The sequence below is a fragment of the Schistocerca cancellata genome, chromosome 8, assembly GCF_023864275.1.
Source record: "Schistocerca cancellata isolate TAMUIC-IGC-003103 chromosome 8, iqSchCanc2.1, whole genome shotgun sequence".
NCBI lineage: Eukaryota > Metazoa > Arthropoda > Insecta > Orthoptera > Acrididae > Schistocerca > Schistocerca cancellata.
In genome coordinates this window covers 375,536,015-375,562,560 of record NC_064633.1, presented here as the reverse complement: position 1 = coordinate 375,562,560, position 26,546 = coordinate 375,536,015, and the positions used below count along the sequence as shown (strand labels likewise).

General features: G+C 40.5%; 1 protein-coding gene across 1 annotated transcript in view; it reads left to right on the top strand.

Moving 5' to 3' along the window:
• Positions 1-1,026: 1,026 nt before the first annotated feature.
• Positions 1,027-26,546, top strand: part of LOC126094601 (xylosyl- and glucuronyltransferase LARGE1-like) — a 154,631-nt gene continuing 129,111 nt past the window's right edge. Inside the window, exons 1-3 of the mRNA XM_049909074.1 lie at positions 1,027-1,334; positions 1,433-1,597; positions 5,113-5,321. Coding sequence (XP_049765031.1) covers positions 5,130-5,321 — 192 coding nt within the window. The 5' untranslated portion in view covers positions 1,027-1,334; positions 1,433-1,597; positions 5,113-5,129. The remainder of the gene's footprint in view (positions 1,335-1,432; positions 1,598-5,112; positions 5,322-26,546) is intronic.

Sequence of the window (26,546 nt, the reverse complement as noted above, 5' to 3'; positions counted from 1 at the left end):
TGGATGTAAGAAGTTAAACAGCTAAGGCATAATATAAAATAATTACACTTCTCCTCCTTCTATACTGCACAGTAGCTGGTTTAACCTCAAACTTTAAACAAATTGTTCACGTGGCAGTATGCAGAGTACTGTTATCTTTCTATACACTGAAAAATTTCGGATCTGTATAATACAAATAATAGACATACATGGAATTTACATTCCTGAGTCCAAGTATGATAACAGACTGTAGGTGTGGCTAACTGGGAGTGTTTCTTCAGTATCTGAGAATTTTCAAATTCCTGTCTGATGTCTATTGACAACCTGTTATGGACTGTTGCATCAGAATAAAAATTCCATTCAGTACCTAGAAAGACATGCATAGTCGATATGAAAAGTATTTCACTTCTAGTATTGCGGTTGTAAATTTCTGGATGCATACTAAATTCTGTCTTCACCTCAAGTCTCGTAAGGAAGTACATGTATTGGCAGGTGAGTTAAGCATCCCTAGGTCCTTGCAGAGGCTTCTGCAAGATGATCGCTTATTAGCTTTACGCCATATTCTTACTCTACGCTTCTGAAAAATTAACATTTTATACGAGCAACTCTGCCTGCTGGTCAGCACAGAGTGAGGGTTTTCTGGGTTCCAGCCGTGCCTCGCTTCGACGGGTAGGCCAACTGAATGGCTGAACAGCTTAATAGGAAAAGACAAAGGAACGTAACAAAGAAAAAGCAGACACCCAAGAAGAGTTTCAGGTTCCAGCTGTATGTGTGTAGAAGCACATCATGGTTTCTGTCTGCGTTTTGCAAGTACTTTTTTGATAGCAATATGATACGATTTGTGACGAGGTCCTTCCTTTAAATTATCGGAGTATATTAAATAGAATCATGCCCTGGGCAATAATAGGCACTTGTGCACCGGTTCGGACCAGTTGACAGCAGTTCCAATTTTTAAAAGGTATGAACTCCACATGAACATAAGTAGACACCACGCAATTGGTGGTGTGTGACATACGTGATTGTGAATGACTTTGGTTAGATGTTTACTTCTGTGGATATACAGCGTTGTGTTGTGATTTTGATGTTTATCCGATCTCGGAGAAATTGCGTTGGCATCATGAGGAGTACGAGTAAATAAGGAAATTATCTTATTTAATTGCGCATTTGGCAGTAGTGACGAGCTGTTCTGGCAGAAAATTCACAAAGTCCAGGTTTCAGGCGTGAACTGTAGTCATTACATATAGTGCATATATTAGAAAATTATGTGTGTGAACACCTTTCGTGTTCAAGGTGGTGAGAGAAGTACACAGCGAACAGCAGGTAGTTCGCATTCAATTTGATAACGCGTCAGAAAGGTAATTACGACGGTGGCATTGTTTGTGTTTATGTACTTGTTGGTAGTGCATTAGCTGTCGCGTACTCGTTTTCTGTCAATTAATGCTTTGTGATTTAGAGGGGCGATAGCGGGACAGGAAGGATTGCATATTAATCAGGATTGCTCGCCGAAGACGTCGAAATGCCTTTCCTTGTTCCGTGGTTAGACATTGGTTGAGCAGCTTTCTACTTGGTGGTCTTGTTGCGTGTCTGGTCCTCTACTACGTTTACTTCGATCATCATGGTACGTTTCTCAAGTTTATTTGTTGTAATAACAGTGTGTTTGGCATAATGTCACTGAGAACTCTTGCGTTTTTATAAGTGTTTGTTTTCTGCATAGAATGTGAGCTGGTACGATCTGACTCCAGAATCTCCTTGACAGGATGAAACTCAGTAGGCCTAATTTTTTTTTACATTTATGTGAATTAATATAGACCCACTGCTGTATGACTGATTCTTCCAAATTATTAAATAACTCTGTAGTTATAGCTCAGATTGTTAGCATTAGGGTTCTCCGTAGTTTGTTGACATGAATGGTTCAAGAATTTATCATTTCTCAGAACTGTGCAGTTATTGCGCCGATGAATTTAATTCTTGTTAACGCCCAGCTCAGATATGCCCCCATAAATAATCCAGTCACTTATACTGTGTGTTTGATTATGTAAAGTGAAGGTAGAGGGGGGGGGGGATAAAGGAAAAGGAAGGAATTACAGATGTTGGCTGCATTGGAATGAGCGGCAACAAGTGAAAATGTGTGCTGGACCAAGATTCGAACTGGGTATCACCTGTGTACAAGGCAGTTGAGTTAGCCACTGTGCCATCCAGACACAGTGTTTATTGCAGTTACACAGGCTATCTCGGCGCAACTCCCAGCCAACCCACATTCCCACCTAGCTCAACCTGTCCACAGTTTCCACCCGTGTCCTTCATTTGGGCTACTATGAAATTCCCGCAGGAGACCAAACATAATTTTGCATCCACACTGAAGCTGGTGGATTCATTGCCCACCGAGGCAAATCAGTTATAAGAGTGCTAGGTGACACCACATGGAGACATCGCACATTCATATAATTGATTGACCATGAATCCACCACCTTCATTGTGGATGTACAAATTCAGCATCCTGTGGGAATCTCAAAGTAGCCTGCATGGAGGACATTGATAGGGACTGGATAGCTGACACTAAGTGGAAGTGTGGGTTAGTCAGGAGGTGCACCGAGATAGTCCGTACAATTGCAGTAAACACTGTGTCCAGTTAGTGCAGTGGGTAATGCAGCTGCCTAGTAAGCAGGAGATCCCAGGCTCAAATCTGTGTCCTTCACACATTTTCACTTGTTGCCATGGATTCTGCATAAAGTCGCAATGCAGCTGACACCAGTAATTCCTTCTCTTTACGTTCCTCCACCCTTTAACCTTCAGTTTACATAATAAATGTCACATAAGTGGATTCCACATGGTGTCTGTTCTTTTGGACATGTCTGAAAAAACAGAAACTATTGGTCATATAGCCCAATTTACAATAAATTTAAGCCAGAGGTGGTCAACCTTTTTTACCTACCACCAACTTTTGTATATCTGTTACTACTAAAATTTTCTAATCCTCGACTGGTTCCTTAGTAATGGTGATTTGTAAACGTAGGGAAGTAACTTTACCATACAAAATTTATAAACAAAATTATAGCAACTCAAACTGTATAATAGCAGTTATGTAACATTGTACTTTGTCAAAATTTTATGAAAACCTAATGAATATATTTTAAGAATCCCTACCGCCCACCATGCAAGGTGGGCAGTAGGTACCAGGCTGACTACCGCTTATTTGGGGATAGATGTTATACGGAGAATAGCATTTCTTTTTGAAAGTAACTTGATTTTTTTTCCTCCTGCATTTAGTAATCTTAGACATCAGGTGTTGGTAGTGACAATTCTGCAGCAAATATTTGCATAAAGAAACATATTACTAATTATAGGTCCAGTAAATCAATGTGATAGAATTATTGAGCAGTTACTTACTGTTGTTCAGAAAAACATGGAAATATTGAGGAGCTTCTTGTTATGTGAAGGACATGTTTATGTTGTAGAACCATTCCCATGTTCAATTACATGTTGTGCTGAACCACCAGTTTAATTTTCTGTGACAACCTGAAGTATATCTGTTCCCATAGTGTCTTTTGCCTTTCAGACAAAAACGAAGTTTCTACATATGTACAATGCATAACACAGTGAAGTGCATGGGAGGGGATACTCCCCTGTATACCATGTATTAGGGTTTCTTCCTGTTCCATTTGTATATGGAGCTCAGTTAAATCATTGCTTGTGTGCGTTCATGTGCACTGATGGACTGATCTTACCCTTACGATCTCTGTAAGAGTGCTACATAAAATATATTCCCAGATTTCTTACTGAATACTGCTCCTTGAAATTTCATAAGTAATCATTTGTTGGATACTTGGCAATGGTCTTCAGGCATCTGCTAATTCGTGACTCTCCACCATACGTGACCTTTTGTGATACCCTCATTTTTAAATGTTCAGTGTCCACTATTTGTCATATTTGGTACCTTTGAAACTTAGGCAATATAAGATGGGTCACACAAGTATTTCATAAGCATCCTCTTTGTAGACTAATTGCATTTTCTCAGTATTCTACCGGTGAACTGATGTCTACAATCTGCTTTATCTATGTTGTGCCTGTGTGATTATTCCATTTCATATCTCCATAGACTGTTACACTCGGGTCTTTATATGAGTTGACTGACTTCATCTGTGGCTCATTGATATTGTAGCCATAGTATCTTATGTTTGAATTTGTTTCTTACCGTGTATTCTGATTTGTATATCTTCATTTCTCTGGCAGAGATGGGCAATTTGATCAATTTATTTATTAACAAATACAAACATTTGATCTTTAGAAATAGTTTAGAGAGCTGAAATAATCCTTTTTTGCATTTTTTATCGCAAAGAATAGGTTACAGAATGGCTTCTTTCTACGATGAATAAAATTCTTCATTGCGACATGAGAACCCACACACTGGAGATATGTTACCACAGGAAATAGCGTCACACTATAGTCTAGTATGTATGTACGCAAACTAAACAGTTAGTTCCAAGAAATATTTGGATATGTTGAATCTGTCGATGCCATCTACATGTTTTGATCCATATCGTCAAAGGGGTGGACTTAAACCAGTCATTAAAATCTTAAGTGTATAAAGCACATGTTTTAAGAGAATTAGTTATTCTCATAACACCACATTTGTTGGCTTTGCCAACTCTTGACTAAACTGCATCCTTCCAACATAACGTAGACCTTTGGCTATCCTGCAGGTTAGTCAGCTACAATAACCTGCGTTTCCAGCCAATCCCATCAGCCACTATGATGAGTGTCAGCTTGGATTGTTTCAATAATCTGATGTCACATGCTACAATGCCATTATGATGTAGATCAAAACTGATGGCCAGTTTCAACTGAGCTCAATATTTTACACTAAAATATTTACTGGGAAGTTGAGTGATGAAATGATTATTGCAAGTTTATTTTTCTACATGAAACAAGCTTCCTGAACCCAAGGACGTGGTGCAAAGGAATGAAGTAATGATTGCTATCTTTTCCACAGTTGGAATTATTTTACAAATTCAGTCAAGGCTAACACTGAATGAAGAAAACTCTCTTCTCACATTCTTTTCGCTGTCCTTCCCTTCTTGTTTCCTCGAGCTCCTTGTGGAACGATTCACTTAATGAAGCATTCTGTTTTATCAGTGGATACTAGCAGCAACATGCTTGGATTTACGGGCCGAGAGGCTCGATTGGCTGGACGTGTGCGTGAGATGGAAGAGCAAAACCAACTATTGCGACGACAGTTGAGTATATCACAGAGCCATCTTGTGGCTGCTATGCATGGCAGTAGTGCCACCAACAGCACTCCAACACACCACTCTCCTGTCAATGGTCGGAACTGCCCTACTCAGGTACGCATAAGATGATGCCTCTCTTTTAAACTTAAAAGGCTAATTGCAGTTAGATACTAATACACACGCAAATGAAAATATAATTAAGTACACAGTGATTTCAATTGAGCGCATAGTCGCATTTGCAACCAACTTAGCAAGAGTTATGATAGGTCACTGCTTTTCAGTTTTCATAATTGATGAAGGGTTCACATGTTATCTTAATGTTGTGTGTTGAATGTAGAGTGAAGTTTGTCAATGCCCTACCCACACCCTGGGAGTGTGCTACAGACCAGTGTCTTACCACAACATTGTTCCGTTTGTATAATTATTGGTTCCTCCAACTCATTAAAAAAAAAAAAAAAAAACCTGTTACCCAACCCAGATGTATACAGGGTTATTACAAATGATTGAAGCGATTTCACAGCTCTACAATAACTTTATTATTTGAGATATTTTCACAATGCTTTGCACACACATACAAAAACTCAAAAAGTTTTCTTAGGCATTCACAAATGTTCGATATGTGCCCCTTTAGTGATTCGGCAGACATCAAGCCGATAATCAAGTTCCTCCAACACTCGGCGCAGCATGTCCCCATCAATGAGTTCGAAAGCATCGTTGATGCGAGCTCGCGGTTCTGACACGTTTCTTGGTAGAGGAGGTTTAAACACTGAATCTGTCACGTAACCCCACAGAAAGAAATCGCATGGGGTTAAGTCGGGAGGGCGTGGAGACCATGACATGAATTGCTGATCATGATCTCCACCACGACCGATCCATCGGTTTTCCAATCTTCTGTTTAAGAAATGCCGAACATCGTGATGGAAGTGCGGTGGAGCACCATCCTGTTGAAAGATGAAGTCGGCGCTGTCGGTCTCCAGTTGTGGCATGAGCCAATTTTCCAGCATGTCCAGATACACGTGTCCTGTAACGTTTTTTTTGCAGAAGAAAAAGGGGTCGTAAACTTTAAACTGTGAGATTTCACAAAACACGTTAACTTTTGGTGAATTGCGAATTTGCTGCACGAATGCGTGAGGATTCTCTACTGCCCAGATTCGCACATTGTGTCTGTTCACTTCACCATTAAGAAAAAATGTTGCTTCATCACTGAAAACAAGTTTCGCACTGAACGCATCGTCTTCCATGAGCTGTTGCAACCGCGCCGAAAATTCAAAGCGTTTGACTTTGTCATCGGGTGTCAGGGCTTGTAGCAATTGTAAACGGTAAGGCTTCTGCTTTAGACTTTTCCGTAAGATTTTCCAAACCGCCGGCTGTGGTGCGTTTAGCTCCCTGCTTGCTTTATTCGTCGACTTCCGCGGGCTACGCGTGAAACTTGCCCGCACGCGTTCAATCGTTTCTTCGCTCACTGCAGGCCGACCCGTTGATTTCCCCTTACAGAGGCATCCAGAAGCTTTAAACTGCGCATACCATCGCCGAATGGAGTTAGCAGTTGGTGGATCTTTGTTGAACTTCGTCCTGAAGTGTCGTTGCACTGTTATGACTGACTGATGTGAGTGCATTTCAAGCTCAACATACGCTTTCTCGGCTCCTGTCGCCATTTTGTCTCACTGCGCTCTCGAGCGCTCTGGCGGCAGAAACCTGAAGTGCGGCTTCAGCCGAACAAAACTTTATGAGTTTTACTACGTATCTGTAGTGTGTCGTGACCATATGTCAATGAATGGAGCTACAGTGAATTTATGAAATCGCTTCAATCATTTGTAATAGCCCTGTACTACATATCAGTTTCATAATTGAAGACATGATGTCGTGGGATAACTTTGGCATAATGAAAGAAAGCAACATCTGTGTCACTGTAAATATTTTGTGCATGAACTCCATTGTGCACCATTAGTTTTTAGTTCTGAAGATCTATTCATCAGATCAAAACCAGTATTCACACTAATAAGTATAATACTTTCTTTCATCACACTTACCTGTTTGACACTACAAGGAAAGAGGAGGAGGGGGTACCGTCAGACTTGAGCCTCCAAGTTAACAAAAAATTAGCAGATAACTATATGTAAACAGAGTAGTATGCTGTGAAACCCACTTTGCTTTATATGCATTTTCTTTAAGATAATTACAGTATGTTTGATATATAATGAATTATGCTAACATTAGTTGTACTCGTGGAATAATGGCTTATTTGTAACTATATGCAATTTAGTTTTCCTCATTCTTTTATGGTTGCGTTGAATAGTTCAAAATATAGGCTTCATACTTTTAGAAACAGGGAAATATCTCTTTCCAGAAATTTAAATTTTAACGGTATATATAACGCAAAAATCACAAAACAATGAAAGCTATTTTAAGTTTACAGCACACAAATCTGCATCAAAAGATTTAAAAATTTATTAGTTAAACAATATACAACCGTTAAGAAAACTATAAATAACACAGGGAATGGTTGGCTGTTCAAAACTAGACTAAGGGTGTTTCGGTTATGCATCTGCATGTCCGTCCCTTTACGCCATATCAGTACTATCCATCATCGTGGCATCCATTTGGCTACTGGTGCCTTTTACACTAGTCTGTTGAGAGCATGTATGCAGAAGCTGTCGAACTACCACTGTCCTACCGCTGTGACTTTCTCCTCAGCAGATATGCATGCTGTTTGTCTGCCTTGCGTGGCCACCCATCCTATGCCTCCTTCTTCAATGAATCCTTTGGTCGCCAGTATGGGGGACTTTGTAATATGTTTTGTGTGGGATCTAAAATTTAAAAACCTCTCTCACACCGGCCTGATTTAGCTTCACTGATCAGGATAGTAAAAACATGCGTATATTAAGGGAATTTTCATTGACAAAGCAGGCTTATCACATTCACACAGTTCAATACTGTTCTATCCTGATTAAATTGAGCTTAACTTAAATTCCATAAGGCAGGAGGACAGGCGTCGCATTGGCGTACCTGACAGGAGACGTAATGGATTTGAGAGACCAGAAGGAACCTCAGGAACAGGTACTCAGGATTGTGGCATGAAACAATCGAAATTCGTCTAAGGAATGGTCAACTATTAAAGATTCCTGGAAGAGAAGGGTTAGTCGAATTTTCCAGATTCATTTTGAACTCAAATATGGACCTGATCCATCCAATCTTCCATCTGAGGAATGGGAAAATCCATTCGTCTTATACTTTCCACACCTAGGTGTCTTAATCGATACTGTAGTTGCATAATATCACAACTCCAGATCGGAAAACAATTTTGAAAACATGGATAATTTCATCCATCTTCTTGAGTAAGCCGAAAGGTTCTAATCCTGGTTTCAATGATTTATTTATTTAATTTGTTTTTTCGTCGGATTTTTCAGGTGGAAGTAGATCTGAATCTTTCCTAATTTGGTTTCAAGTACGAATGTGGATAGCATGTCAGAATATTAAAAACTTTATTATTTGAAACAATTTCCAAAAGAAATTATATGTTACTCATACATGATTAAAATGAAAATTTTCTGAAAGAGAACGTTTAATTAAGTCTTGCTGCATGACCTCTCCAGCTGAAATTAATTTTTCTCTTTTATACTCCAAATGCCGCATTTTCTCATGAACATATATGAATGCAATGTAACAATAAACAAATCCAACTGGAAAATGACACATTATTACAAATTCAATGAAGAACTTTCTTATTAACTCTAATTTTATAAACACACACTAAATTGGTTAATTAAATTCTCTTGAATAGAATTTAGCTCGCGCAAAGAAAAAAACCAGCGAGTCTTTATATCTGTGGACAGTAGCAATCGATTCTAATTTCCTAACGCAGTTCATTTGTTCTCCTGTGAACTGTCAGTTTACAAACACTAACTTCACACGCAAGCGCCGCATTCGATCATATAGCTTCAGTAAACTCATTCTCACTGGAGACTAACACTCCCTGAATGTATATTATTTCACACGCACAAGCTTCTTTGGTGATCATCGCGTAGACAGATAATCCGTAAGTCTTCACAGCAGCGATAGCTACAGTTCCACTTACTTTTGTAAATATTCCTATACTATACTGTCACAGTCGCCAAATGTAATATCTTTTGTGTGGGATCTAAAATTTAAAAACCTCTCTCACACCGGCCTGGTTTAGCTTCACTGATCAGGATAGTAAAAACATGCGTATATTAAGGGAATTTTCATTGACAAAGCAGGCTTATCACATTCACACAGTTCAATACTGTTCTATCCTGATTAAATTGAGCTTAACTTAAATTCCATAAGGCAGTGAAGCAATTTCGAAGTCTCGGTGCGACGAAAATTGTCAGTCGATCTCCTGTAAACATTTGTAATAATTATTAACTTTCGGTGATCACATGGGGAAGACCGGAGATCTGCTGGTAAGACCGTGTTAGCCTCTTTATTTGAAGTAACTGGATATCTTGAGCATACAAAACGGCAGGTTCGTCCAGTGTAAATCAGACGTTCCCCACTGATCCCGTGCAACACAGCGTAGTAAGCAGACACTGTCAATAATAATCAGTTAAATAATACGCGAACACACTTACTTTAGTTTAGTTCATGTATTAAATTCCTTCTCATACAGAATCTCATCAAGATGGTGACTAGCTCAACAATACATTCATATATATCCTTCTTTCACGACTAATCGGCAAGAAGTCCCCCTCTTCTTTTCATAAGAGAAAACATAGATAGCAGAGAAGCTATTCCATGGAGTAAATGGGCGCTACAAGTAATAATTGGGCTTGAAACTACTTTGCATTGATAATCGGTAAGATAAGAAGAGATATTTCGAGATATGTACTGAGTTATATAATTTATAAAATTTCTGAAAATATCGCGGAGAGACCGCTAGATAGCAGAGAAGCTATTCCATGAAGTAAATGGACACTACAAGGAATAATTGGGCTTGAAACTACTTTGCATTGATAATCGGTAAGATAAGAAGAGATATTTCGAGATGTGTACTGAGTTATATAATTTATAAAATTTCTGAAAATATCGCGGAGAGACCGTTGCAAGAGACATTACAACTTCCCTCTTCTCTGTTATCTCTTGGAGTTCGCTTTTGGCTCTTGCTCCGTCATCTTAACTGCATGATACCTGCAACTTTCCCGGTGGGTGTAAACCATTCACCACCTTGGCTTTGTGCGGCGGCCTGTGATCAACTTGGCCTTAATTTACTTCCTAAGGACACTACTCCAGCCTTGTATGGAATTTTGCAATAGTACCTTTTTGTACACTGATGGATCTCAGACTTACTGTGGTGTCAGGTGTGCCTTCATTATTGGCACCTACATTTTTCATTAGTGGCTACCGGAACACTGCTCAGTATTTGCAGCAGTGCTCTTTGCCCTGTATCAGGCCATGCAGTACATCTGGCGGCACAGGCTTTTCAATTGCGTTATCTGCTCCAAATCTCTCAGTGTCCTTCAGAGCCTCTGTGTGCTGTAGACCGTCCATCCGTGCAGGAAAGCTGTCACTGGCTCACTCTTGATGGAGCCAGTGTGCTATGTATGTGGGTTCCTGGTCATGTCAGTCTGACAGGAAACTAGGCTGCTGCCAAGGCTGCAGTCTCTCGTACCTCAACCCGCTAGTTCTTACATACCCTCCAATGATCTCTGTATTGCTGTCCGTCAGCAGGCAGTGTCACTTTGGCATCACCACTGGTCCTCCCTTTACGGAAACCAGCTCCTGGTTATTAAGCCTCTTCCAGCGGCTTGGATGACCTCCAATCGACCCTCTTGCCACTGTAGCAAGGTTGCATATCAGGCACTGTCTTTTTAGCCATCACCATTTTTTAAGTGGTGTTCCCCTGCTCCCCCACCATTTTGTATTCATTGCACTCAACCTTTGATAGTCCGTCTTTTGCTGAAGGAATGCCTTTTTCTCAACCACTTACATTCTCGTTTGTGTTTGCCATCTCAGTTATTAGCTGTTTTAGCGAATGACACATGGGCTGTCAACCGCATTTTACTTTTTATCCGTTGTAGCAATATGACGAAGGCCATTTAATTTTTAGTTCAGGGCCTCTGTTTCCTATGGCATATTTTATAGGCCTTTCTCCAAGTCCCTGTTTTTAGCTGTCTTCTCTTCCGTCGATTAGGATTAACGTGTAGTCATTTTTAACTCCTCTCTTTGTCTTTATGTTCTACAGTTCTGCCATGGGCATGTATGATCCTGGTTTTTTTGTGCCCTTAAAAAAAAGGAATGGTGCAGTGTAACAAAATCTCAGCAAATCCAGTGTGATTCAATGTTTATGGTGAATCAGGTGATGGTGAATGCTTGGTGAGGGCTTTTCACTGGCTGCACAGGGACTAGGCATATCAGACTGTAGTTTTCTTTTCATTCATTTCTGACTACTTAAAAATAGCTTTGACAGCAAGAGTCAAACATGTATCATAACCTGATCATAATTTTGGGCCTGTATGACTTTAATGTAGCAGTATCTGATACTCCTGTGGGAAATACAGAAGCGTCCGATCTTACCCGTCGGCTTTGACCCATGACGTCACAAATACCGCGGAAACGACTATAAACAATTCCAATATGGCGGATATAAAAACATCGCATACGTATTGTAAACACTGAAATACACAAGTTTCACAAAAAGCCTAATGACTGTAACGGGACAAGCGTGGGAAATTAGGGGTTTTTGGGTGCGGAGAAACTAAATATACAGAAATGTAGCCACCGACCGCCATTCAAAACCACGCAAAACAACGAAATAAATCAACATCACAAAACTGACCAAATACCAAAAAACACATTCCTATCCATAATCGGACACTTCCCTTAACCTATATAGCTCAACAGAACCTACCGATCACATCCCCCAATAGAAAACTAAGAAACGAAAGCTTCCCTTACACTTACATACATCGGCACTTATGCAGTTTAGCAGGTACGGAAAAAATTTTTCATTTTTTTTCAAAATTTGATCATCATGTGTCGTTATGCGGTGGGGGGAGTCTGCAGTGCCCCCCCATCCCCCCACAGGCTTCATTAGTGTCAAATCAATATTTTCGAATCATAGGCGGCCGCTGCCGCGGCCGCATTCCAAAAAAATACTCCCAACTAACCTCAAGTGGGCTACGCTACAGATCAATATGTTCATCAAATTGCTTCATATTACGTATACATGTTCATTAGTGTCAAATCAATATTTTCGAATCATAGGCGGCCGCTGCCGCGGCCGCATTCCAAAAAAAAAACTCCCAACCTAACCTCAAGTGGGCTACGCTACAGATCAATATGTTCATCAAATTGCTTCATATTACGTATACATGTTCATTAGTGTCAAATCAATATTTTCGAATCATAGGCGGCCGCTGCCGCGGCCGCATTCCAAAAAAAAACTCCCAACCTAACCTCGTATTCAGGGCTACGCTACAGATCAATGTGTAGGTCCCTTACGTCACGGGTCAAAGCCGACGCGTGAGATCGGATGTTTCCAACCTATACCCAATACACAAAACATACATAAATAACAAAAAAAAAAGGGACTTACCTCAAAAAAGTTCCAGCTCCACAAACTAGATTGGCCACCACAATCACACACAAATGCACACACGCACGCACGCACACACACACACACACACACACACACACACACACACACACACACACACATACAAAAACACACACACACACACACCAACGAAAAAATACTGAACTAAAATAAAAACCCAACCCACCCAAACGTCAACCCCCTCCCCCACAACTCCAAAATACAACACACAAACACTATACAACAAAATAAACCACCCACCCACCTACCCAGCCCACCCTAACTAACCACTTTCGGTCTATACATTTTACCCACAGCCCTTAAAAAAACCCGAAGAATGCAATAGCCCTCTGGGACACTCTTCCGCCAACAGTACTCATCTAAATGAGACTGAAGGTTGGAAGAGCGCCTCTTCCCCCTCCCAAGAACTGACTTAACCGCTCCCCACATCCCCTCAATTGTGTTAGTGCAAGCCCCAGTATCATAATTCTTAAACTCTAGACTGTGGTTCACTACTAAATGATTAAATCCCCTCTCACCCAACCCCCTATATGAAGAAAACGCATCTGAAACTACTGTGGACCCCGGCTCTACATACTCCTCAATTAACCCCACTAATTCAGGCTTCGACCTCCCCTCCACAACCCTAAAAACACATTCAGTACCCCCACCCCCCTGAACAACAGCCCCCCACACCCAAAGACCAGCCACAGACTTCCCCCTCCCATACTTCCTTTTACCAAACTGCGACTCATCCACCTCCACAACCACCCCATGCCCACCCAACTTACCCCTGTACTTAATAAATTCGGAACACACCTCACGACAAAAGGAATACCAGTCTAAAACAGTCCTCTCACTCACACCAGTCTCAAACGCGCAAAAACTCTGCCCGCAACTATAACAAAAATAATACGTAATAAGCACAATCTCACGCATGGCCAATCTAGACTTCTCGAACCAGGTACCACGCCTTACAGAACGCCATACGCCATCTTTCCGGCAACACCACATGTATCCGTCCCTGGTCCGAGAGTCCGGAACTTTAACCAATTTCATAGGTTCACGGCACACACCGCACTTCACGACCTCGGCAATTAAGCCAAATAGCTGAAGAAATTTAATCAGCTCTAAAGCTGTCTCCCCCATCATCGCCCTCAACCGAACACTGTTAAGGCGGTCTTTCATATCCATTCCTGAACAAAAAACCACAACCAAATACACTCAATAACAAACTCACCCGACGTACAGCAATGAGCATTAAATTAACCATTAACTCACTAATAGAAATTCCGCTTCAAATCCAACACCTGAGCAACAGAAAACTGACCCCACCACACGAAACAAACGAAACAAACGAAAACCATGAACACCACCAGAGAGCACGACAAACAAAAACAATACATCTACAAACACGCCACAATCGCAAATCAAACTCCGCGCCGTAATGACGTCACACACCACAACACGCTTACGTCACGGGTCAAAGCCGACGGGTAAGATCGGACGCTTCTGTTGACCCCTCCTGTGTGTACAAGTGTTGTCGGATCAGTGTAATATTATTTTTAAAGGAACCTTTATGTTTTAAAAATTTTTTTGTGCTATAAGTTTTTATTGTGAGGTACACAAAGTGCAGAGTGTCCTTGTTAACACCATTAGTAATGCTGATTTTTTATGGAATCATAAATAGATAGTGGATTTCATATAATCACAGAAAAGAATGACTTAATTTGTTTATTGTGCAACTGGTTGCCCTTGCATTATCTTTGATTCTGAGAAGTTGGAATGCAGCCTGTTGTACCAGAAAAAATTTGGGAAAAAGCCTACAATTTGTTCTCTTAAAAATTATTTTTCATCTGACTTCACTTTTCAGTCATGTTTTTGAAGTGTTTTCTTGACCTAAGTTCAGTTAAGTTCATTGGCTTTTAAAAGTTCCTGTTTTGGCAAGAATCACTATTTTTGCTGGCTACTAATTAAGGACATAGTATTTTGGAGTATAAGATTAAATTTATCATGTTGTTAACCCTTAAAGAAATCTTTGTGTAGTGGCGTGACATCCTGATCAGTGGAAATGTATGGTAAGAAAAAACTCACTTGAATCGGGAGGAAAAAGTGGTATCATACAGACTTGGAGTATCATTCTTTGCTCAAGATATGTGCCCATGGGACAGTACATGTCATAAATATGGAGAATGTAACATGATTGATCTCTACAGTACTTCAGGCTCACGACCCATTAACGGTAGGCATAACAACTATTGTTGGTTCAGTGTTAACAAGATACCCGTCAGCTGAAGTGGGCTGAGCATAACAGCTTCACAGCCTGACTCAACCAATCATGTAATTTGATACTGTGAACTTGGCAGTGTCTCAGTGTTCTGACAGTTCTGTAGAGGGCTTTTGTTTTCACCTGCAGCTGTTTGCCCTTCTCAGCTGAAAACTGCCAACAGCACTGCTAGCTGTCATGGATCTTCATGTGCCAATTCAACTTTAGTCCCATAACCCACCTCACCCTTTTCCAGACCTGCCAAAAGTATTAGATATGGTTGCAGTGTCCCTGGCATCATTGTGGCCTGTGGTACTGGTAAGTTAATGATGCCTAATGGTGGTGTTTCCCTGCTGATATTACAGTGTTGTGCTGAGGCAGGGAGAGTGCGCTGTGAAAGGGACCAGCCAATAGCACCACTCTGCTGTATTGGCGGGCAGTGTGTGGTTCAGGGTGCACATAGAACAATTTGTGTTAATTTTCATGTTAACTTAGTTATGGTGAAACCATGTAGTCATTGTAACATTAATTAGGGCTGACATCAAGCAAACATGACAAGTGAGCCTGTAACACCAAGAAGCAACAGCAATAATTTCCTAAGCATATAAATTTTTCTATGATGAGTCAGAGCAGAAACAGTGGTCTGAGGTGGCAATTAACACCTGCATGGTCAATTACAAGGACTGGAATGTGTGCTGTGGGGACAGAGACAGAGAGTTCACTGGCAATGCCATAAGTATTCTGCATCTCTCTCTGTGTAGAACACATCATGCACCTGCCCTCTTACTTGCCACCCCTCTTAACAGTGGTGTGGCTTCTTCTGCAGGTTAGGGCTTCTACAGATGGTGGCTCTGCCATCTCATATTCCAGACACGTGTGAAGACACCCAGAATGAAAGGTGGTGTTGGTGATGGGGCAGTACGAGTACTTCATGTGATTTACAACTCTCAACCTGATATCCATGTCATTATGGGTGAAACCATCTAGATGCAGAGATACCAAGGGCTACATCTGCTTGATGTGCCACCACATTAGCCCAAATGCTGTTTACATGGTCTTGGAGCTTGAGACAGAGCTTGGGTATCCATTTGGAGTAGCAGTCGAACCTGAATGAGTCCTGGAATCTGTGTTCTGAAAGTGTACCCAGTTGGACAAAGCAGTTTCTGGTGCTTTAAGCACAGGCGGAGGAGTCCTGGCCTCAGCTTGCATTTGTGTGCTATATTGCCTTGACTCCTCCTTTGGGTAGATATTGTGACAAAAGTACTTGATAATATACACTATGTGATCAAAAGTGTTCGGACAACTGGCTGAAAATGACTTACAAGTTCGTGGCACCCTCCATCGGTAATGCTGGAATTCAGTGTGGTGTTGGCCCACCCTGAGCCTTGACGACAGCTTCCACTCTCGCAGGCATAAGTTCAATCAGGTGGTGGAAGATTTCTTGGGGAATGGCAGCCCATTCTTCACACAATACTGCACTGAGGAGAGGAATCGATGTCAGTCATTGAGGCCTGGCACGAAGGCGGCGTTGTAAAACGTCCCAAAGGTGTTCTATAGGATTCAGGTCAGGACTCTGTGCAGGCCAGTCCATTGCTGGGATGTTACTGTTGTGTAACCACTCCACCCTGTGCATTATGAACAGGTGCTTGATCCTGTTGAAAGATGCAGTCACCATCCTCGAATTGCTCTTCAACAGTGGAAAGCAGGAAGGTTCTTAAAACATCAATGTAAGCCTGTGCTATGATAGTGCCACACAAAACAACAAGGGGTGCAAGCTCCCTCCATGAAAAACACGACCACACCGTAACACCACTGTCTCCGAATTTTATTGTTGGCACTACACACGCTGGGAGATGAAAAACATATGTTTTGTGGGATGTCCGGATACTTTTAATCACATAGTGTATATCTCTTTGCAGTTTATTTGCCCAAGTTTTGGAAGGAGGTCTGAGATCTGTGATAAGAATATTGCAAGGAAGATTACCTGATCTCTTTAGCTGGAGCTGACTGTGCTCTGCCTTTGCTGTTTGATGTGTGGTTGATATGGCCTTAAGTTGAGAGATTAACCATCTCTCATTCTTTTGTATACATAGGACACACTACAGTTGTCTGGTCTGCTGTTGCATCTGCAATGCATTCAGCATTTCATGTAAGATCCCTTAGAGCTCCTAGAGGTTATTTTTTACAAGTGTTGTGTCCTATATCAAATTTAATTATTTTTATATTGTATGTATCATTATGAATATAATGTAAAATTTGTAGTATGTATGGTTAGATGTAAGAGAAGGCTTGGCGGTCCTAATCTTGGCAAGGTTAATGAATCGGTAACTAAAAATAAAATACGATATTTTCTTGCTGACAACATACTTTTGTTCTGGTGTCAAAATTGCCATTGGGCACAACTAGAAGGCATTTAGATTGATGTGGCAGGACATCAGCCTAACATTAATGCCTCTGATACAGTTACTCATTAGCAGTGCCCAACATTGTAGTTGTGTTACGCTTTCAGGAATACAGTGCCCAGGCCCAAAAATTATCAGAAGAGTTTGTGGTTCATAATAAGTTTCAGAGGAGTGATACGAAGGTAGTCATAGAATGTATGCACACAAAAGGAATAGTTAATATTGTGTTCTGTATTTGTTACTGGTACTTTTAAGATAGCACATATATAAAAGTGCGGTATGCATCAGCATGTAGGGAGATTTGCACTCCAAAATGTTTTGTGGTTCCAATGTCTTACTAGAATAAAGAAGTATATTCTGTGTGTTGGCCATTTGGGTCTTTAAAATGTGTTGCCCCACATATGACCCAAATAGAACTCAACATTGATAACTTATAAACGTTAAAGGAATCCTGCTGCCGAATGGTGTTAGAATGTCGTCATGGCCAACTACTACATGCTTCAGCTGCTGACTAGTGTGTGCCATATAACTAGGATCAGATCTAGTTACTGACTATGTGTGGCCAACAACAGTGGATTTCAAATGTGGGACTGATCCCAAATATGGGTACGTCATGCTGAAACTACTATTATGGTTGTCCAGTTGAAAGGGGAAATTCTAATCAGCAGTAATAACCACCCTTCTAGAGCAATAATCACTGAGTGCACGGCACAATATTATACCCATCTCCTTATGGGACAATGTCAGTTCAGTACATTTACTTCTAATGTTTTCCTGTTAATGTCTGGAATGGCTACAGTCAATACAGTTACACAGGAGTGACACCACGTTGTTTTTTGACGAGTCATCGTTCAGCATACAGAACAGTGCATATATCTGTGTGCAGTAGCTCTGAGTAGAATAACATATTAAATAATGTTTTGGCGTACCTCTAAGAGAACATTTATTACTCGAAAACATGCTCGAAGAAAAATGTGTGGTACTCACCCATGGTCATCCTGTTGACACCTTTTTAAGCAGTTATGCATTTTGACTACTGCTTCACAGTGTCTTTATCCCCTCTTGAGCTTTGTTGTAAATAATTCACCACAGTTAAAGGGGAACAATGATTATATATACAGGGTGTCTCTCCTAAGAGGTGTCAAGTGTATTTTCTCTGCTGTTTCGGCAGATATTTGCAATTTTGTTGTTAGGGTGTGTAGTTGGAGACACACCAAACAAATACTAATCAACACATGTTTCATGTGACACTTTGTGTTAACGGAAAGTGTCAGTTTGTTTCCCATTACAAACAAAATTATTTTTAAATTGTAATTTTACATGACCATTTGATAGGATAACCAGTTCTTCAGCAGTGACAGTACCACCTTGGCCTATGATGCCTGCTACCACCTTGTGAGAGTGCTACTCCCTCACTGCTGAAGTACAGATTATTCTTCCAGTTCTACTTTCCCTGTTAATACATTTTTATAAAACAAATACTGCACTAGCCTTATTTGGGACCACACTATCGAGTGGGCATGTAAAATTCAACTTTAAAAATCATTTTGTTTGTAATGGGAAACAAACTGACACTCCATCCTCCCATTCCAAAAACGAAATTGCAAATATCTGCTCTCTCTCTCTCTCTCTCTCTCTCTCTCTCTCTCTCTGCGTGTGTGTGTGTGTGTGTGTGTGTGTGTGTGGTGTGTAAAAGTGGGCCAAAGTGAGCCAGATCTGGCACACACTCCATGTGTCATGAGGACAAGCATGGGTGGGGGATTTGTAATGCTCAAGCTCTAATATTTACAGAGATACAGACGTGCATGTTTTTTAAGCCCCTGCTGTATGGGCTGCCCTGCATGACAGGTGTGTTGTGTGGGAATGATATCAACCTGTTTTGCGGAACAACCTACACCTTAGGGGCAATAAATAATTTTCCAGCCCCCGATGTGTAGGTGCTGGACACAACAGGTGTGCTGCGTTGGAGTAATGTTAGTCTGCTTTGGATGGCAGCATACACATCATGGGACGAAAAGGGTTTCTAAGTGCTTGACATGTAAACTGTGCTTCACAAGAGGCATGTTGTGAGAGTAGTACCAGTCTATTTTATTGAACTCTTTTGTTAGGCTACATGTGTGGATGGGCATGCTTGGGATAAGCTTGAGATGGATATAGGAGGAGATGGAGAGCGGAGGGGGTTGGATAAGAAGGGTAGAGGGTTCAAGAGGAAATGTACAGAGAAGGGGTGAGGAGTGGGGGGAGAGCGAGAGAGAGAGAGGGGGGGGGGGGGGATTGGTAGGGCGGAAGAGATAGCCAGAAAGGGTGGAGGGAAGAGTAGATGGACCGTGAGGTGGAGATGGGTAACTAGGTGTTCGCATTATATGTGATGTACCTGTATGCATGTGAAACCAAACACAAACTTAACAAAACCTGAAGAAAAAATGACATTCATTACACCACATTAAGGTTATCCTTAGCACAAAAAGAGGTGCATAATGCTGCAACCAAAACTTTGGTCATTTACCCAGTGATACAAAATGTCAGACAGACAGCAAAGTAAAATATGAAAATAAACTGAAAAAGTTTCTCCTTGATGACTCCTTCTGTTCTGTAGAATTTATGTTGTTGGAATTTGTGTAAAAGGTTGTTGTTAGGGATTACTAACTCACATGTGGGGTAAATGATCAGCACTTAGGCATTAGTTGACAGCCCTGGTGCAGATTGCACACATGCTTGAATATTGAATTCATGACAATAAGTAGTTAATTCTGTAATAACTGTCAATTAAATTAATACTACACTGCAAGGAAGTTAATTAAAGCCTATTTTGTTTTATTTTGAATGACAATAAGTAGTTAATTCTGTAATAACTGTCAATTAAATTAATATTACACTGCAAGGACATTAATTAGAGCCTGTTTTGTTTTATTTTAAAGGTTTCACTCACTTCAATGTGTTTATTAAAAGAAAAAAAATCTGAAGGGTCGGTTTCTGTGTACGTAGGTTTTATTCAAATGTAGACGTTTAGGTAAGCATTAAGTGAAGAATTTAGGTTGTTTTTGTTACACGTATATTTAGTAGTGCCATACACATGGGATTAAAGGTTTTAAGTTCTATGTTTTATTTCTTAATCAAAACATGTACAGTCCACATGCTTATACACAATCTTAGGTATTGCGATTTGTAACATTATTTTAAGTGTACTACATTACTATACTAATAGTATACAGGGTGTTACAAAAAGGTACGGCCAAACTTTCAGGAAACATTCCTCACACACAAAGAAAGAAAATATGTTATGTGGACATGTGTCCAGAAATGCTTACTTTCCATGTTAGAGCTCATTTTATTACTTCTCATCAAATCTTATTAATCATGGAATGGAAACACACAGCAACAGAACGTACCAGCGTGACTTCAAACACTTTGTTACAGGAAATGTTCAAAATGTCCTCCGTTAGCGAGGATACATGCATCCGCCCTCCGTCGCATGGAATCCCTGATGCGCTGATGCAGCCCTGGAGAATGGCGTATTGTATCACAGCCATCCACAATACGAACACCAAGAGTCTCTACATTTGGTACCGGGGTTGCATAGACAAGAGCTTTTAAATGCCCCCATAAATGAAAGTCAAGAGGGTTGAGGTCAGGAGAACGTGGAGGCCATGGAATTGGTCCACCTCTACCAATCCATCGGTCACCGAATCTGTTGTTGAGAAGCGTACGAACACTTTGACTGAAATGTGCAGGAGCTCCATCATGTATGAACCACATGTTGTGTCGTACTTGTAAAGGCACATGTTCTAGCTGCACAGGTAGAGTATCCCGTATGAAATCATGATTACGTGCTCCATTGAGCATAGGTGGAAGAACATGGGGCCCAATCAAGACATCACCAACAATGCCTGCCCAAACGTTCACAGAAAAGCTCTGTTGATGACGTGATTGCACAATTGCATGCGGATTCTCGTCAGCTCACACATGTTGATTGTGAAAATTTATTATTTGATCACTTGGAATGAAGCCTCATCCATAAAGAGAACATTTGCACTGAAATGAGGATTGACACATTGTTGGATGAACCATTTGCAGAAGTGTACGCTTTGAGGCCAATCAGCTGCTGATAGTGCCTGCACACGCTGTACATGGTACGGAAACAACTGGTTCTCCCGTAGCACTCTCCATACAGTGACGTGGTCAATGTTACCTTGTACAGGAGCAACTTCTCTGACGCTGACATTAGGGTTATCGTCATCTGCACGAAGAATTGCCTCGTCCATTGCAGGTGTCCTCATCGTTCTAGGTCTTCCCAAGTTGCGAGTCATAGGCTGGAATGTTCCGTGCTCCCTAAGACGCCGATCAATTTCTTCGAACGTCTTCCTGTCGGGACACCTTCTTTCTGGAAATCTGTCTCGATACAAACGTACCGTGCCACGGCTATTTCCCCGTGCTAATCCATACATCAAATGGGCATCTGCCAACTCCGCATTTGTAAACATTGCACTGACTGCAAAACCACGTTCGTGATGAACACTAACCTGTTGATGCTACGTACTGATGTGCTCGCATGTCAACACAGGCACCAAAGTCAACATTACTTTTCTTCAATTGGGCTAACTGGCGGTGAATCGAGGAAGTACAGTACATACTGACGAAACTAAAATGAGCTCTTACATGGAAATTAAGCATTTCCGGACACATGTCCACATGACATCTTTTCTTTATTTGTGTGTGAGGAATGTTTCCTGAAAGTTTGGCTGTACCTTTTTGTAACACCTTGTACACATGTGAGTTCTGTTCATCTATCATTGCTAATCTTCATCCTTTCAATGGTGTTTTCAACTTTGGAAACAAAAAAGTCCACAGGGGCCAGAAAAGATATCTAAATGGTGCAAAAACTGGCAATTGATCATAAATAATGAAAAGTGTGAGGTCATCCACGTGAGTGCTAAAAGGATCCGCCAAACTTCAGTTACACAACAAATCAGTCTAATCTAAACACCACAAATTCAACTAAATACCTAGGAATTGCAGTTACAAACAATTTAAATTGGAAGAACACATAGGAAACGTTTTGGGGAAGGCAAACCACCCTACGCTTGTCTGTCCTCTTTTGGAGTACTGCTGCGTTATCTGGAATCCTTACCAGATAGGATTAACGGAGTCTCTGTAAAGGTTTTCTTGAGTTTCGTGCAAAATTTAATTTAGGCATGCTTCTCCTCTAACTCTGCCATTTCAAAATTTGCGAACTGTGTGGCACAATATTCTACTCAATACGGTACGGAACATAAGTAAGACACATACCACAATGACACTTACAGCAGTCACATATTAATCACTGTCATGTGCAGGGATGCCAACAGCATTTCATTCCAACAAACCATTTGCATGAAATTATGAATGTTCCAGAATTTATCGAGCAGACCTTGTATATTAGTGTTCCACGTAACTTTAGCGACTCTTGTGATTTGTAGTTAATAGGATATTAATGTTATTGTCGAGATACATTTTGTAAAAAGATTGTAAACAACCATGAATGAGAAACGTTTGAGCTGCCTTAGGAAAGTTAGTTACTGGATTCTATGCAGCTGTTGTGGCAGATGGTTACATTGGAGGAATGTAGTGGCATGGGAATTGGGGAAGTAAACGGGTCTCTTCTATGGCACTGCAAAGTATGTTCAAGGAGTAGAAAAATAGCTGAACAGGAAGGGAAGATTAGAGCCTTTAAGGCTGAACTGGAAGTGGTAACAAAGAACGGAGCCTCAGAAAGAGAACAATATCTGGCAATTTCATCATTCGCACAAACAGGAGATTTGTCGTGCTACTTCAGTTAACTAAGGAAGAGGCTCAAGTAGATGTAAGTGTAGTTAATACTCAACAGACTTTCACCGGGGAACCAGCTGTTTCAGAAAAGAGTAGAAAGCCCACTGTGGGCCACATCTTGCAGGAAAAAATTATTAGACAGGTACCAGGTCACAAGTTTTTTCAAGCCCAGCGCACGTCTTAGCCATGAGATACATGATTTAGGATCATTGTGTAAGGGTTTTTGAAAACGGAATCATGTTGTGATAGTGGGTGAAGCAGGAAACACTATCATTAGGAATTAGGGCTACAGCAATGAGTGTGATCTGATAAAAATAGCACCTGCAATGAATCATACAAGTGTTGGCTTGGGTCCTTCTATCACACAGTGTGATTGGCCCCAATTCTCTCTACTTTGTCAGGCATGGGTTTGGTTCCTATCAATATTATTGGTAGATGGGACTTCACAAGGCATGGCCTGCTTCTCAGTAGGAAAGGGAAGAGTTAATTGGCTGGGATGATAGCAAAATCTTTAAGCAGGGGGGGGGGGGGGGGTCTCAAACTCATGGAAGTACCTCTTTTTGAGGCTAAGATCAGTATCCAGTGATTCAACACTGAATGAAATTAAGCTTAATGAGAAGCTCAGACAGGCACATGCTAGAGATGTCAAAGTATTACAATATTCTCATAAATGTAAAGTGAAGAATAATGTTAGTATATCGCATCAGAATATCAGGGAATTAAAAAAATATGCACTACCACTCATTAATTTCAATACACTCTGGTATTTCAGATTTGCAACACAAATCAAATGTTATTTCTCACAAAATATTATTATATTAACTTCCACATATATAACACAATCACATTCATTATATTTTACTTTCATCAAAGTATCCTCCTTTGGATTTAATGACTGACTCATAAACTCAAGGCCTGCGGTCAATAAGTTTTTGTAGGTATCACGAATCTATATGATTCCACACATCCTTAACAATATTCCAGAGATGTTCCTTGCTGGATGTATTAACTTCTCTGATAAGTCTATCCACCTCATCCCAGACCATTTCAATGGGATTACAATCGGGGCTTTGGGACAGCCATACCATATCATTTAGTACTTTTTTTTCCTTTGATGCAGTGTAGTTCATACAGTATGCTGACTGATGTTTTAGGTCATTAGCCTGTTGTAATGTGAACCCTTTCCCTATTAAGCACAGTCCACTTCGTATTGCATGATACTGAAGTATATGACGGTACTGCTTCTGATCCATATATCCTTCTATTTTCACAATGTCGCTGACTCTATCTCGCAAAACATCCCCAAACCATAATAGGACCTCCACTGTGTTTAACTTGGGTAGAACACATTGCTGGGCTTCCCTTTTCCCTACAAGTTGGCGAACAAATATTGTCCTTCTTGGTCCAACAATCCCAAACTTCGATTTATCTGTGAATAATACCTTCGTCCACTCTTCTGTTATCCAATTATGATGTTTTCTAGCCCATTCAAGTCTCTTCTGTTTATTTAAGGGCCTTAGAAGGGGTTTTGTTGCTGTGACCCATCCTTTCAAGCTGGCTTCATTCGGTCACCTTTTTACTGTTGCAACAGATATTGTTGTCGTGTTCATTTCTACCAATTCTGCACGAATTTGGGGCACTGTTTTAAATCTATTTCTCTTACTGGTAATTCTGATATATCTATCGTCACTTTTAGTTGTTTTACGAGGTCAACCTGGTCGCGGTATGTCCTTATTGCTACCTGTTGTCTTCTGGCGATGAAAGGTGTATTGCAGTCCCCCTATAGACACACTATACTGTATCGCAATTTCGCGAATAGATAAACCTGCTTGGCTAAGTGCTACAATTGCAGCATGTGGTCTATAGATATCTCCACTCGTGGAGCCATACTAGCGATGTGCACATTTTGTGCAGGAATAACATGTTATGAATTGTAGCAATGCTTGCTATTTGCTGCGGACATCACATCACTACAGGGAACAACACAGGTGCACCAAGTGTGACATCTGTCGGCAAATAGGTAAACTAACATATCAGATAGGTACATAACATTTATGTACACAACATTGTTTCTTGGATACTATTGTATCTTGATCACAAACAAAAATCATGACATGCGTACAACTGTTGTACTACTCCTTTGCTTCTTCAACTGTACCCATGATATTAGACCTTATCTACAGAGAACTAGATGTCATTTATTGGGTGTATTGAAATTAATGAGTGGTAGTATAGATGAAATATAGAAATAGAGAAGAAATTACAAGATACAACGTAGGAAACCTGGCAAAAGTGGATATAAAAGAAAATTTTACAAAAGATATTAAAAGCAATCTAACAAAACAGAGACTGACCAATGCAGAACCAAAGGATGTCGAAAGCAGTTGGAGACACCTGAAGGGCTGTATTCAAGAAGCAGCTTCCAAAATCATAGGTGAAAGAAAACGACCTAATAAAATTTGGTTTAACACAAAGTGTCATGAAAAAGTGCTGGAAAGAAGAAATGCGAGGAATGCATGGATTAAAGAAAGGGACAATATGACATTGAAGGAAAGATACTATAAACTCTGCTAAGAACGCAAAGAACCCCAAGACAAGAGAAAAAGGAATACTATAACAATATGATCAGAGAAGCAGAGGATGATTTCCAACATCACAGGAAAAGGCAGATGTATCAAAATATAAAAAAATCCTTTGGTAAATCAATGAAAGGGAACAGCTTATAAAGGATCAGCAGGGGAAAATATTAACCAACAAAAGTGACTTACAAAAAAGGTGGAAGACATACTTTTCACAACTTTTCCACTGCAATGCCCCACACTCTTACTTTCAATTGGAAGAACCTGATACAATTGATACAGCTGATACAGTTACTACCCCATCAGTGAATGAAATACAGCAAGCAATAAAGAAATTAAAGAATAACAAGGCTTGTGGCGAGGACAAAATACACGCTGAGTTATTAAAGAATGGAGGCCCACAACTGGAATTAGAAATACAGGCGTTAATAGAAACAATTTGGGAGACAGAAACCATTCTTGCAGATTGGAAAACTGCAATTGTGTGCCCCATATTTAAGAAGAATGATCCACTTGTTTGTGATAACTACAGAGGAATTGCCTTACTGGATGTCACCTACAAAATCTTATCGAGCTGCCTATTAAACAGGCTGATACCAATAGCAGAAGAACTGATTGGGGACTACCAATGCGGTTTCCGCAGAAACAGATCCACATTAGATCACTTGTTCACCCTAAGACAAGTAACTGAGAAGGCGTGGGAATTCAATGTAGATGTCTACATATTATTCG